This window comes from Nerophis ophidion, linkage group LG21 (genome assembly GCF_033978795.1).
Source record: "Nerophis ophidion isolate RoL-2023_Sa linkage group LG21, RoL_Noph_v1.0, whole genome shotgun sequence".
Lineage (NCBI taxonomy): Eukaryota > Metazoa > Chordata > Actinopteri > Syngnathiformes > Syngnathidae > Nerophis > Nerophis ophidion.
This window is the reverse complement of record NC_084631.1, coordinates 46,079,238-46,095,412: the sequence shown is the minus strand read 5'-3', so window position 1 is coordinate 46,095,412 and position 16,175 is coordinate 46,079,238. Positions and strand designations below refer to the sequence as shown.

The 16,175-nt window shown below is 37.1% G+C and overlaps 1 protein-coding gene across 1 annotated transcript; it reads left to right on the top strand.

The window, feature by feature from the left end:
• Positions 1-5,123: 5,123 nt before the first annotated feature.
• On the top strand, positions 5,124-15,528 carry LOC133540216 (interleukin-6-like). The gene is made up of 5 exons (XM_061882795.1): positions 5,124-5,226; positions 5,299-5,480; positions 5,556-5,654; positions 11,373-11,516; positions 15,013-15,528. The coding sequence occupies exons 1-5, from the start codon at positions 5,211-5,213 to the stop codon at positions 15,229-15,231; spliced, it is 660 nt and encodes a 219-aa protein (XP_061738779.1). The 5' UTR covers positions 5,124-5,210; the 3' UTR covers positions 15,232-15,528.
• The last annotated feature ends 647 nt before the right edge of the window (positions 15,529-16,175 follow it).

Genomic DNA, 16,175 nt, shown 5'->3' with positions numbered 1-16,175 from the left:
CTTTCTAGGATCCTAAGGTTTCTAGGAACCTGTGGTTCCACTACCCAAAGTTTATTTAGGATCCTCAGGTCTCACTATCCTAAGGTTTGTAGAACTTAAGGTGTCACTATCCTAAGGTTTGTAGAACTTAAGGTGTCACTATCCTAAGGTTTCTAAGAATCTATGGTTTCACTATTCCAAGTTTTCTAGCATCCTAAGGTTTGACTATCATAAGGTTTCAGTGTTCTAAGATGTCTAGTATCATAAATTTTCACTTTTCTAAGCTTTCTATGATCCTAAGGTTTCTTGGAACCTGTGGTTCCACTACCCTAAGTTTTTGAGGATACTCAGGTCTCACTATCCGAAGGTTTGTAGAACCTAAGGTGTCACTATCCTAAAGTTTCTAGCAATGTATTGGTTCACTATTCCAAGTTTTCTAGCATCCTAAGGTTTGACTATCATAAGGTTTCAGTGTTCTAAGATGTCTAGTATCATAAATTTCACTTTTCTAAGCTTTCTAGGATCCTAAGGTTTCTAGGAACCTCTGGTTTCACTACCCAAAGTTTATTAAGGATCCTCAGGTCTCACTATCCTAAGGTTTCTAGAACTTAATGTGTCACTAGCCTAAGGTTTCTACCAATATATTGTTTCACTATTCCAAGTTTTCAAGCATCCGAAGGTTTGACGACCTTAAGGTTTCAGTGTTCTAAGATTTCTAGTATCATAAAGTTTCACTTTTCTAAGCTTTCTAGGATCCTAAGGTTTCTAGGAACCTCTGGTTTCAGTACCCAAAGTTTATTTAGGATCCGCAGGTCTCACTATCCTAAGGTTTGTAGAACTTAAGTTGTCACTATCCTAAGGTTTCTAGCAATCTATTGTTTCACTATTCCAAGTTTTCAAGCTTCCGAAGGTTTGACTATCGTAAGGTTTCAGTGTGCTAAGATTTCTAGTATCATAAAGTTTCAGTTTTCTAAGCTTTCTAGGATCCTAAGGTTTCTAGGAACCTGTGGTTCCACTACCCAAAGTTTATTTAGGATCCTCAGGTCTCACCATCCTAAGGTTTGTAGAACTTAAGGTGTCACTATCCTAAGGTTTGTAGAACTTAAGGTGTCACTATCCTAAGGTTTCTAAGAATCTATGGTTTCACTATTCCAAGTTTTCTAGCATCCTAAGGTTTGACTATCATAAGGTTTCAGTGTTCTAAGATGTCTAGTATCATACATTTTCACTTTTCTAAGCTTTCTATGATCCTAAGGTTTCTTGGAACCTGTGGTTCCACTACCCTAAGTTTTTGAGGATCCTCAGGTCTCACTATCCGAAGGTTTCTAGAACTTAAGGTGTCACTATCCTAAGGTTTCTAGAACTTAAGGTGTCACTATCCTAAGGTTTCTAGGAATCTACGGTTTCACTATTCCACGTTTTCTAGCATCCTAAGGTTGGACTATCATAAGGTTTCAGTGTTCTAAGATGTCTAGTATCATAAAGTTTCACTTTTCTAAGCTTTCTAGGATCCTAAGGTTTCTCGGAACCTGTGGTTCCACAACCCTAAGTTTTTGAGGATCCTCGGGTCTCACTATCCGAAGGTTTGTAGAACCTAAGGTGTCACTATCCTAAAGTTTCTAGCAATGTATTGGTTCACTATTCCAAGTTTTCTAGCATCCTAAGGTTTGACTATCATAAGGTTTCAGTGTTCTAAGATGTCTAGTATCATAAATTTTCACTTTTATAAGCTTTCTAGGATCCTAAGGTTTCTAGGAACCTCTGGTTTCACTACCCAAAGTTTATTTAGGATCCGCAGGTCTCACTATCCTAAGGTTTGTAAAACTTAAGTTGTCACTATCCTAAGGTTTCTAGCAATCTATTGTTTCACTATTCCAAGTTTTCAAGCTTCCGAAGGTTTGACTATCGTAAGGTTTCAGTGTGCTAAGATTTCTAGTATCATAAAGTTTCAGTTTTCTAAGCTTTCTAGGATCCTAAGGTTTCTAGGAACCTGTGGTTCCACTACCCAAAGTTTATTTAGGATCCTCAGGTCTCACTATCCTAAGGTTTGTAGAACTTAAGGTGTCACTATCCTAAGGTTTCTAAGAATCTATGGTTTCACTATTCCAAGTTTTCTAGCATCCTAAGGTTTGACTATCATAAGGTTTCAGTGTTCTAAGATGTCTAGTATCATACATTTTCACTTTTCTAAGCTTTCTATGATCCTAAGGTTTCTTGGAACCTGTGGTTCCACTACCCTAAGTTTTTGAGGATCCTCAGGTCTCACTATCCGAAGGTTTGTAGAACCTAAGGTGTCACTATCCTAAGGTTTCTAGAACTTAAGGTGTCACTATCCTAAGGTTTCTAAGAATCTATGGTTTCACTATTCCAAGTTTTCTAGCATCCTAAGGTTTGACTATCATAAGGTTTCAGTGTTCTAAGATGTCCAGTATCATACATTTTCACTTTTCTAAGCTTTCTATGATCCTAAGGTTTCTTGGAACCTGTGGTTCCACTACCCTAAGTTTTTGAGGATCCTCAGGTCTCACTATCCGAAGGTTTGTAGAACCTAAGGTGTCACTATCCTAAGGTTTCTAGAACTTAAGGTGTCACTATCCTAAGGTTTCTAGGAATCTAAGGTTTCACTATTCCACGTTTTCTAGCATCCTAAGGTTGGACTATCATAAAGTTTCAGTGTTCTAAGATGTCTAGTATCATAAAGTTTCAGTTTTCTAAGCTTTCTAGGATCCTAAAGTTTCTAGGAACCTGTGGTTCCACTACCCTAAGTTTTTGAAGATCCTCAGGTCTCACTATCCGAAGGTTTCTAGAACCTAAGGTGTCACTATCCTAAGGTTTCTAGAACTTAAGGTGTCACTATCCTAAGGTTTCTAGGAATCTAAGGTTTCACTATTCCACGTTTTCTAGCATCCTAAGGTTGGACTATCATAAGGTTTCAGTGTTCTAAGATGTCTAGTATCATAAAGTTTCAGTTTTCTAAGCTTTCTAGGATCCTAAAGTTTCTAGGAACCTGTGGTTCCACTACCCTAAGTTTTTGAAGATCCTCAGGTCTCACTATCCGAAGGTTTCTAGAACCTAAGGTGTCACTATCCTAAAGTTTCTAGCAATGTATTGGTTCACTATTCCAAGTTTTCTAGCATCCTAAGGTTTGACTATCATAAGGTTTCAGTGTTCTAAGATGTCTAGTATCATAAATTTCACTTTTCTAAGCTTTCTAGGATCCTAAGGTTTCTAGGAACCTCTGGTTTCACTACCCAAAGTTTATTAAGGATCCTCAGGTCTCACTATCCTAAGGTTTCTAGAACTTAATGTGTCACTAGCCTAAGGTTTCTAGCAATATATTGTTTCACTATTCCAAGTTTTCAAGCATCCGAAGGTTTGACGACCTTAAGGTTTCAGTGTTCTAAGATTTCTAGTATCATAAAGTTTCACTTTTCTAAGCTTTCTAGGATCCTAAGGTTTCTAGGAACCTCTGGTTTCAGTACCCAAAGTTTATTTAGGATCCGCAGGTCTCACTATCCTAAGGTTTGTAGAACTTAAGTTGTCACTATCCTAAGGTTTCTAGCAATCTATTGTTTCACTATTCCAAGTTTTCAAGCATCCGAAGGTTTGACTATCGTAAGGTTTCAGTGTGCTAAGATTTCTAGTATCATAAAGTTTCAGTTTTCTAAGCTTTCTAGGATCCTAAGGTTTGTAGGAACCTGTGGTTCCACTACCCAAAGTTTATTTAGGATCCTCAGGTCTCACTATCCTAAGGTTTGTAGAACTTAAGGTGTCACTATCCTAAGGTTTGTAGAACTTAAGGTGTCACTATCCTAAGGTTTCTAAGAATCTATGGTTTCACTATTCCAAGTTTTCAAGCATCCTAAGGTTTGACTATCATAAGGTTTCAGTGTTCTAAGATGTCTAGTATCATAAATTTTCACTTTTCTAAGCTTTCTATGATCCTAAGGTTTCTTGGAACCTGTGCTTCCACTACCCTAAGTTTTTGAGGATCCTCAGGTCTCACTATCCGAAGGTTTGTAGAACCTAAGGTGTCACTATCCTAAGGTTTCTAGAACTTAAGGTGTCACTATCCTACGGTTTCTAGGAACCTCTGGTTTCACTACCCAAAGTTTATTTAGGATTTTCAGGTCTCACTATCCTAAGGTTTCTAGAACTTAAGGTGTCACTATCCTAAGGTTTCTAGGAATCTGTTGTTTCACTACTCCAAGTTTTCAAGCATCCGAAGATTTGAATATCGTAAGGTTTCAGTGTTCTAAGATGTCTAGTATCATAAAGTTTCAGTTTTCTAAGCTTTCTAGGATCCTAAAGTTTCTAGGAACCTATGGTTTCACTACCCAAAGTTTATTTAGGATCCTCAGGTCTCACTATCCTAAGGTTTGTAGAACTTAAGGTGTCACTATCCTAAGGTTTGTAGAACTTAAGGTGTCACTATCCTAAGGTTTCTAAGAATCTACGGTTTCACTATTCCAAGTTTTCTAGCATCCTAAGGTTTGACTATCATAAGGTTTCAGTGTTCTAAGATGTCTAGTATCATAAATTTTCACTTTTCTAAGCTTTCTATGATCCTAAGGTTTCTTGGAACCTGTGGTTCCACTACCCTAAGTTTTTGAGGATCCTCAGGTCTCACTATCCGAAGGTTTCTAGAACCTAAGGTGTCACTATCCTAAGGTTTCTAGAACTTAAGGTGTCAGGGCCTGGCCCTGGAGGCAGCGAGAGAGAGACAAACACACTGCTGGCCTGGGAACGCCTCGGGATCCCCGGGAGGAGCTGGACCAAGTGGCTGGGGAGAGGGAAGTCTGGGCATCCCTGCTTAGGCTGCTGCCCCCGCGACCCGACCTCGGATAAGTGGAAGAAGATAGATGGATGAACATATAGAAGTGTTCTCGGTGTTAAAATGTATGGTTTTGGTGTCCCAAATTTGACACCCGGGCCTAACTGGAGACGTTGAAGTTTCCAATCCTAAAGTTATGTAAATATGAAAATGTCCTGTCATGGTACAGCAGCTATGAATGAAATGATGTCAAAGATCCTTGATGACGCAAGGAGGAACCACAACATCTACTAGTATCGTCATTACTCACACAAGTGGACCCCGAAGGGAGGAAGTTATGAGGAAATCCCTGCGGTCAGAAGAATATAAAACGCCCGAGTAAATGTGAAGACGAGACAAGTTTCACTCGTCCAGGCGGTCGTCATTAGAGGAAGCTCAACCCAACCAACGACACGACATGCCCACCGAAGCCCGTAAGTCGCATTCTGACTTCTGTTCAGTTCTTCCTCTTTCAGTCCATTCATGCTCTTCTCCTGGCCTCGCAGACACACACTTCCTGGCTGTGGGGGTGATGGCCGCCATGCTGCTGTGTGCCTCAGGAGCCCCGCTTACAGACACACCCACCACGCTTCCGCCAGGTGAGGAGGAGATGGAAACCCCGGACCTGATCAGCGCATCCCCCGTCTGGGACTCGGTCATCATCGCAGCAAAACAACACCAGAAAGCCGTACGTTTAACCTTAGCTGTGTTTTCCTCTTCGTTTTGTCAACTGCATTGCTGATTATTCTTCTTTTCTTTTCAGTTTGAAGATGAATTCCAAAATCATGTGTCGTATCATGTCCTGGAGAACTACAAAGTATCCTCGCTGCCAGCAAAATGCCCCATCTCTAACTTCAGCAAGGTAAGGAAGGAAGTAGAAACCTTAGAAAACTGAAACCTTTCGAGCCGAGAAACATTTGGATACTGAAATCTTAGAATGCTAAAAAAGTTAGGATCCTACAATCCATAGGATACTGAAACCTTAAGATCTTAGAAAACTTTGGATACTGAAGCATGGGATTCTCGAAACGTTAGGATGGTGAAAACCTTAGGATGATAGAAAACTTAGGATACTGAAAACTTAGCTTTCTTGAAACGTTAGGATGGTAAAAACCTTAGAATACTGAAACCTTTCGAGCAGAGAAACATTTGGATCCTGAAACCTTACAGTCCTCAAAAAGTTAGAATCCTACAATCCAGAGGATACTGAAACCCTGAAACATTAAAATCTTAGAAAACTTAGGATACTGAAGCATAGGATTCTGGAAACGTTAGGATGGTGAAAACCTAAGGATATTGAAACATTAGATCTTAGAAAACTTAAGACGGAAACCTTAGGATATTTAAACCTTAGAACGATAAAAAATTTATGAAACTGAAAACTTAGCATCCTTGAAATATTAGGATGGTAAAGACCTTAGGATACTGAAACCTTGGGATCTTAGTTCCCAGAGGATTCTGAAATCTGAGGATCCTCGAAACCTTAGGATGATAAAACCTTTTCGAGCAGAGAAACATTTGGATACTGAAATCTTAGAATGCTAAAAAAGTTAGGATCCTACAATCCATAGGATACTGAAACCTTAAGATCTTAGAAAACTTTGGATACTGAAGCATGGGATTCTCGAAACGTTAGGATGGTGAAAACCTTAGGATGATAGAAAACTTAGGATACTGAAAACTTAGCTTTCTTGAAACGTTAGGATGGTAAAAACCTTAGAATACTGAAACCTTTCGAGCAGAGAAACATTTGGATCCTGAAACCTTACAGTCCTCAAAAAGTTTGAATCCTACAATCCAGAGGATACTGAAACCCTGAAACATTAAAATCTTAGAAAACTTAGGATACTGAAGCATAGGATTCTGGAAACGTTAGGATGGTGAAAACCTAAGGATATTGAAACATTAGATCTTAGAAAACTTAAGACGGAAACCTTAGGATATTTAAACCTTAGAACGATAAAAAACTTATGAAACTGAAAACTTAGCATCCTTGAAATATTAGGATGGTAAAGACCTTAGGATACTGAAACCTTGGGATCTTAGTTCCCAGAGGATTCTGAAATCTGAGGATCCTCGAAACCTTAGGATAATAAAACCTTTTCGAGCAGAGAAACATTTGGATACTGAATTCTTAGAATGCTAAAAAAGTTAGGATCCTACAATCCATAGGATACTGAAACCTTAAGATCTTAGAAAACTTTGGATACTGAAGCATAGGATTCTCGAAACGTTAGGATGGTGAAAACCTTAGGATGATAGAAAACTTAGGATACTGAAAACTTAGCTTTCTTGAAACGTTAGGATGGTAAAAACCTTAGAATACTGAAACCTTTCGAGCAGAGAAACATTTGGATACTGAAATCTTAGAATGCTAAAAAAGTTAAGATCCTACAATCCATAGGATACTGAAACCTTAAGATCTTAGAAAACTTTGGATACTGAAGCATGGGATTCTCGAAACGTTAGGATGGTGAAAACCTAAGGATGATAGAAAACTTAGGATACTGAAAACTTAGCTTTCTTGAAACGTTAGGATGGTAAAAACCTTAGAATACTGAAACCTTTCGAGCAGAGAAACATTTGGATCCTGAAACCTTACAGTCCTCAAAAAGTTAGAATCCTACAATCCAGAGGATACTGAAACCCTGAAACATTAAAATCTTAGAAAACTTAGGATACTGAAGCATAGGATTCTGGAAACGTTAGGATGGTGAAAACCTAAGGATATTGAAACATTAGATCTTAGAAAACTTAAGACGGAAACCTTAGGATATTTAAACCTTAGAACGATAAAAAACTTATGAAACTGAAAACTTAGCATCCTTGAAATATTAGGATGGTAAAGACCTTAGGATACTGAAACCTTGGGATCTTAGTTCCCAGAGGATTCTGAAATCTGAGGATCCTCGAAACCTTAGGATAATAAAACCTTTTCGAGCAGAGAAACATTTGGATACTGAAATCTTAGAATGCTAAAAAAGTTAAGATCCTACAATCCATAGGATACTGAAACCTTAAGATCTTAGAAAACTTTGGATACTGAAGCATGGGATTCTCGAAACGTTAGGATGGTGAAAACCTTAGGATGATAGAAAACTTAGGATACTGAAAACTTAGCTTTCTTGAAACGTTAGGATGGTAAAAACCTTAGAATACTGAAACCTTTCGAGCAGAGAAACATTTGGATCCTGAAACCTTACAGTCCTCAAAAAGTTAGAATCCTACAATCCAGAGGATACTGAAACCCTGAAACATTAAAATCTTAGAAAACTTAGGATACTGAAGCATAGGATTCTGGAAACGTTAGGATGGTGAAAACCTAAGGATATTGAAACATTAGATCTTAGAAAACTTAAGACGGAAACCTTAGGATATTTAAACCTTAGAACGATAAAAAACTTATGAAACTGAAAACTTAGCATCCTTGAAATATTAGGATGGTAAAGACCTTAGGATACTGAAACCTTGGGATCTTAGTTCCCAGAGGATTCTGAAATCTGAGGATCCTCGAAACCTTAGGATAATAAAACCTTTTCGAGCAGAGAAACATTTGGATACTGAAATCTTAGAATGCTAAAAAAGTTAAGATCCTACAATCCATAGGATACTGAAACCTTAAGATCTTAGAAAACTTTGGATACTGAAGCATGGGATTCTCGAAACGTTAGGATGGTGAAAACCTTAGGATGATAGAAAACTTAGGATACTGAAAACTTAGCTTTCTTGAAACGTTAGGATGGTAAAAACCTTAGAATACTGAAACCTTTCGAGCAGAGAAACATTTGGATCCTGAAACCTTACAGTCCTCAAAAAGTTAGAATCCTACAATCCAGAGGATACTGAAACCCTGAAACATTAAAATCTTAGAAAACTTAGGATACTGAAGCATAGGATTCTGGAAACGTTAGGATGGTGAAAACCTAAGGATATTGAAACATTAGATCTTAGAAAACTTAAGACGGAAACCTTAGGATATTTAAACCTTAGAACGATAAAAAACTTATGAAACTGAAAACTTAGCATCCTTGAAATATTAGGATGGTAAAGACCTTAGGATACTGAAACCTTGGGATCTTAGTTCCCAGAGGATTCTGAAATCTGAGGATCCTCGAAACCTTAGGATAATAAAACCTTTTCGAGCAGAGAAACATTTGGATACTGAAATCTTAGAATGCTAAAAAAGTTAGGATCCTACAATCCATAGGATACTGAAACCTTAAGATCTTAGAAAACTTTGGATACTGAAGCATGGGATTCTCAAAACGTTAGGATGGTGAAAACCTTAGGATGATAGAAAACTTAGGATACTGAAAACTTAGCTTTCTTGAAACGTTAGGATGGTAAAAACCTTAGAATACTGAAACCTTTCGAGCAGAGAAACATTTGGATCCTGAAACCTTACAGTCCTCAAAAAGTTAGAATCCTACAATCCAGAGGATACTGAAACCCTGAAACATTAAAATCTTAGAAAACTTAGGATACTGAAGCATAGGATTCTGGAAACGTTAGGATGGTGAAAACCTAAGGATATTGAAACATTAGATCTTAGAAAACTTAAGACGGAAACCTTAGGATATTTAAACCTTAGAACGATAAAAAACTTATGAAACTGAAAACTTAGCATCCTTGAAATATTAGGATGGTAAAGACCTTAGGATACTGAAACCTTGGGATCTTAGTTCCCAGAGGATTCTGAAATCTGAGGATCCTCGAAACCTTAGGATAATAAAACCTTTTCGAGCAGAGAAACATTTGGATACTGAAATCTTAGAATGCTAAAAAAGTTAGGATCCTACAATCCATAGGATACTGAAACCTTAAGATCTTAGAAAACTTTGGATACTGAAGCATGGGATTCTCGAAACGTTAGGATGGTGAAAACCTTAGGATGATAGAAAACTTAGGATACTGAAAACTTAGCTTTCTTGAAACGTTAGGATGGTAGAAAGCTTAGAATACTGAAACCTTTCGAGCAGAGAAACATTTGGATCCTGAAACCTTACAGTCCTCAAAAAGTTAGAATCCTACAATCCAGAGGATACTGAAACCCTGAAACATTAAAATCTTAGAAAACTTAGGATACTGAAGCATAGGATTCTGGAAACGTTAGGATGGTGAAAACCTAAGGATATTGAAACATTAGATCTTAGAAAACTTAAGACGGAAACCTTAGGACATTTAAACCTTAGAACGATAAAAAACTTATGAAACTGAAAACTTAGCATCCTTGAAATATTAGGATGGTAAAGACCTTAGGATACTGAAACCTTGGGATCTTAGTTCCCAGAGGATTCTGAAATCTGAGGATCCTCGAAACCTTAGGATACTAAAACCTTTTCGAGCAGAGAAACATTTGGATACTGAAACCTTAGAATCCTAAAAAAGTTAGGATCCTACAATCCATAGAATACTGAAACCCTAGATACAGAAACCTTAAGATCTTAGAAAACTTAGGATACTGAAGCATAGGATTATAGAAACGTTTGAATGGTAAAAACCATAGGATATTGAAACATTAGATCTTAGAAAACTTAGGATCGAAAACCTTAGGATATTTAAACCTTACAACGATAGAAAACTTATGAAACTGAAAACTTAGCGTCCTTGAAATATTAGGATGGTAAAGACCTTAGAATACTGAAACCTTTCGAGCAGAGAAACATTTGGATCCTGAAACCTTACAGTCCTAAACAAGTTAGGATCCTACAATCCAGAGGATACTGAAACCCTGAAACGTTAAAATCTTAGAAAATTTAGGATACTGAAGCATAGGATTCTCGAAACGTTAGGATGGGGAAAACCTTAGGATGAGAGAAAACTTAGCTTTCTTGAAACCTTAGGATGGTAAAAAAACTTAGGATACTGAAACCTTTCGAGCAGAAAAACATTTGGATCCTGAAACCTTACAGTCCTAAAAAAGTTAGGATCCTAGAATCCATAGGATACTGAAACCCTAAGACACTGAAACCTTAAGATCCTAGAAAACTTAGAATACTGAAACAAACGTTAGATCCTAGAAGCCTTAGGATACGGAAACCTTAGGATGATGAAACCTTGGGATCCTAGAAACCTTAGGATGATAGAAAACTTAGGATACTGAAAACTTAGCATCCTTGAATTCTTATGATGATAAAAACCTTAGGATATTGAAACCTTGGTTGGGATCATAGTTCCCAGAGGATACTGAAATCTGGGGATCCTCGAAACCTTTCGAGCAGAGAAACATTTGGATATTAAAACCTTGGAATCCTAAAAAGTTAGCATTATACAATCCATAGGATACTGAAACCTTACGATCTTAGAAAACTTAGGATACTGAAGCATAGGATTCTAGAAATGTTAGGATGGAGAAAACCATAAGATACTAAAAAATTAGATCCAAGAAACCTTAGGATATTAAAAACCTTAGGATGCTAGAAAACTTTGGATATTAAAAACTTAGGATCCTTGAAACCTTAGGATGGTAGAAACCTAAGGATACTGAAGTCTGAGGATCCTCGAAGCCTTAGGATACTGAATACTACTTTTAAGTGCCATAATGACACTAAATGACTGTTTTTCAACCCATCTCTTTCAGGAGGCCTGCTTTCATAGGTTGGCCCAAGGTTTGTCCTTTTACACAAGTCTGCTGAAACACGTGGAGAAGGACTATCCCAGCAGTTCCATTCTGTCTGAGGCCAAACGCAACACTGTGCTCGCCCTCAGTGTCCTCAGACAAAAGGTACGTGTACAATGTAGTATTTCTCTGGAAAAATACACATAACAGAGGGAATTTATCTGAAGGGAGTGCCGATACAACTTTTTGACTTTCGATACGATACTGATATTGGAGCTTTGACGTATTGGCTGATACCGATATTAATCCAATACACTTTGTAATCGTAAGTAATTAACTATAATGATTTGATACTTGTTTATATTAACTTAAGTCATGTTTTAGACTGTAATACTGTTCAATTAGGTACAATTATTATGCATGTCCAGCTTGTTTGCTTAACTGATGTGTAGCTGCTGGCTCCTAGTAGCCTATAGCCTGTAGCATATAGATTTCCCTATCTTAAGGGCTCCTGGTACCATAAGGTTTCAGTTTCCTTCAAATTCTAGGATCCTACGGTTTCACAATCCTAAGATTTTTAGGGTCCTCAGGTCTCACTGTCCTACGGTTTCTAGGAACCTATGGTTTCACTATCCTAGGTTTTCTAGGATCCTAAGGTTTCAGTTTCCTAAGACTTCTCAGATCCTATGGTTTCACTATCCTAACATTTTTAGGATCCTGAGGTCTGACTATCCTAAGGTTTCTAGGAACCTATGCTATGGTTTCACTATTTTAAGGTTTCTAGGAACCTATGGTTTCACTATCCTAGGTTTACTAGGATCCTAAGGTTTCAGTGTCCCAAGATTTCTAATATCATAAGGTTTCCGTTTCCTAAGAATTCTAAGATCCTATGGTTTCACTATCCTAACATTTTTAGGATCCTGAGGTCTGACTATCCTAAGGTTTATAGGAACCTATGGTTTCAAAATCCCAAGTTTTCTAGGAACCTGTGATTTCACTGTCCTCAGTTTTTCTAGTACCCTAAGGTTTCACTATCCTAAGATTTTTAGGATCCTGAGGTCTCACTCTCCTAAGGTTTCTAGGAACCTATGGTTTCAATATTTTAAGATTTCTAGGAACCTATGGTTACACTATTTTAAGATTTCTAGGAACCCATGGTTTCACAACCCTAAGGTTTCTAGGAACCTGTGATTTCTCTATCCTACGTTTTTCTAGGATCCTAAGGTTTCACTATCCTATTAATTTTAGGATCCTGAGGTCTCAATATCCTAAGATTTTAAGGAACCTACGGTTTCACTATTTTAAGATTTCTAGGGAAACTATGGTTTCACTACCCTAAAGTTTCTAGGAACCTGTGATTTCACTTTCCTAAGTTTTCTAGGATCCCAAGGTTTCACTATCCTAAGATTTTTAGGATCCTGAGGTCTCACTCTCCTAAGGTTTCTAGGAACCTATGGTTACACTATTTTAAGATTTCTAGGAACCCATGGTTTCACAACCCTAAGGTTTCTAGGAACCTGTGATTTCTCTATCCTACGTTTTTCTGGGTTCCTAAGGTTTCACTATCCTATTAATTTTAGGATCCTGAGGTCTCAATATCCTAAGATTTTAAGGAACCTACGGTTTCACTATTTTAAGATTTCTAGGGAAACTATGGTTTCACTACCCTAAAGTTTCTAGGAACCTGTGATTTCACTTTCCTAAGTTTTCTAGGATCCCAAGGTTTCACTATCCTAAGATTTTTAGGATCCTGAGGTCTCACTCCCCTAAGGTTTCTAGGAACCTATGGTTACACTATTTTAAGATTTCTAGGAACCCATGGTTTCACAACCCTAAGGTTTCTAGGAACCTGTGATTTCTCTATCCTACGTTTTTCTAGGATCCTAAGGTTTCACTATCCTATTAATTTTAGGATCCTGAGGTCTCAATATCCTAAGATTTTAAGGAACCTACGGTTTCACTATTTTAAGATTTCTAGGGAAACTATGGTTTCACTACCCTAAAGTTTCTAGGAGCCTGTGATTTCTCTATCCTACGTTTTTCTAGGATCCTAAGGTTTCACTATCCTATTAATTTTAGGATCCTGAGGTCTCAATATCCTAAGATTTTAAGGAACCTACGGTTTCACTATTTTAAGATTTCTAGGGAAACTATGGTTTCACAACCCTAAGGTTTCTAGGAACCTGTGATTTCTCTATCCTACGTTTTTCTAGGATCCTAAGGTTTCACTATCCTATTAATTTTAGGATCCTGAGGTCTCAATATCCTAAGATTTTAAGGAACCTACGGTTTCACTATTTTAAGATTTCTAGGGAAACTATGGTTTCACTACCCTAAAGTTTCTAGGAACCTGTGATTTCACTTTCCTAAGTTTTCTAGGATCCCAAGGTTTCACTATCCTAAGATTTTTAGGATCCTGAGGTCTCACTCTCCTAAGGTTTCTAGGAACCTATGGTTACACTATTTTAAGATTTCTAGGAACCCATGGTTTCACAACCCTAAAGTTTCTAGGAACCTGTGATTTCTCTATCCTACGTTTTCTAGGATCCTAAGGTTTCACTATCCTATTAATTTTAGGATCCTGAGGTCTCAATATCCTAAGATTTTAAGGAACCTACGGTTTCACTATTTTAAGATTTCTAGGGAAACTATGGTTTCACTACCCTAAAGTTTCTAGGAACCTGTGATTTCTCTATCCTACGTTTTTCTAGGATCCTAAGGTTTCACTATCCTATTAATTTTAGGGTCCTGAGGTCTCACTCTCCTAAGGTTTCTAGGAACCTATGGTTTCACTGTCTAAGATTTCTAAGAACCTATGGATTCACTATCCTAAGTTATCTAGGATACTAAGGTTTCACTATCCTAAGATTTTTAGGATCCTCAGGTCTCACTCTCCTGAGGTTTTCTAGGATCTAAAATAATTCATCATTTTCAAGTATCGTTTTTATTATTCTTTCTTTTTCTAAAAAAATACAACACAATATATATTTTTAGTTTAAAAATGTTTTACATTTTTTGCTTATTCAAAGGCTTCTCCGCGCTTACTTGCTGCCTTTTATAAAAGTGTTTTATAATAGTCTTTATACCAAATATGATATATTATATGTTTTATAATAGTCTTTATACCAAATATTATATATTATATGTTTTATAATAGTCTTTATACCAAATATTATATATTATATGTTTTATAATAGTCTTTATACCAAATATTATATATTATATGTTTGATAATAGTCTTTATACCAAATATTATATATTATATGTTTTATAATAGTCTTTATACCAAATATTATATATTATATGTTTTATAATAGTCTTTATACCAAATATTATATATTATATGTTTTATAATAGTCTTTATACCAAATATTATATATTATATGTTTTATAATAGTCTTTATACCAAATATTATATATTATATGTTTTATAATAGTCTTTATACCAAATATTATATATTATATGTTTTATAATAGTCTTTATACCAAATATTATATATTATATGTTTGATACTAGTCTTTATACCAAATATTATATATTATATATTTTATAATAGTCTTTATACCAAATATCTTGAATGGAGAACCATTTCGACCTCCCCGGTGCTGCAAACTGTGCCTGAGACTAGGTGACAATTAACGGGGACTATTATCCCGGCAGATGAAGAAGCCAGACCAGGTGAGCGGTCTGAGCAGCAGCGAGGAGCAGAGCCTGCTGGGCCCGCTGGAGACCTCGGACACCTTCCACAGGAAGATGACGGCCCACAGCATCCTGCGGCAGCTCTACATCTTCCTGGTGGACGGCAGGCGGGCGCTGAGCCGCAAAGAGCGCCGCAAGAACAGACCGGCCAGAAACGGCGTCATGTCCATGCTTGTCTAAACGCGTAGGAAAGTTGTGCAAAACAAACCAAAAAAAAAGAGGGAAGTTGCTGCTTTCGTGATTCATTCACTGAATGACGCACTAAGACAAGACGTATTTATTCTATGGAAAAGTATTTATTGCTCACATATGTGGGATAACATGCCTTATTTATTACAACTACTGTATTTATTTGGAAGACCTCTTTTCTACTTGACTGTATTTATGCATATTTATTTCAACCTCATGCCGTTAAAATGTAACGAAAGTATTTTTTTTAGATAAAGAATGTAATAATAAAACACTTTTGCCAACATGTTTCTGAACGAAGCTCCTTGATGTCAGTGGTGATAAATCAAGTCTACAATGCTGGGATCAGAAATCATCCAATAAGAAAAGGGATTCTTATGCCAGTGGGAGGGGGGTTAATCATTTTGCAATGCAGTCGGATGAAAATGATGGAAAGCGCCACTCTACATAGCAATAGCCACAAAACACATTTGAAGATATTTGATACTCCCTGGATAGTGCATTCCCCTAATTTGTCACGTTTCATGTGTCATTAATGAATCCCCTACGTACGCAAAAGTTTTGTTGTACTTGTGCAATGACAATAAAGACCTATCCTAAAATGTCTTCTAAAGACATAAAAGGTTTTGGAATCATATTCATTTCCTCAAATTTCCCCAGAAACCAGTCTTAAACAAAAATAACAAACACGTATTTTCTGGAAATGTCGACCCTTTTGAAGACATTTTAATGAGATGTCAAAGGTTTGGACATCTCTGTGCTGCTGACCCGTCTCCACTTGGGATGGTCTCCTGCTGGCCCCACTATGGACTGGACTCACTATTATGTTAGATCCACTATGGACTGGACTCTCACTATTATGTTAGATCCACTATGGACTGGACTCTCACTATTATGTTAGATCCACTATGGACTGGACTCTCACACTATTATGT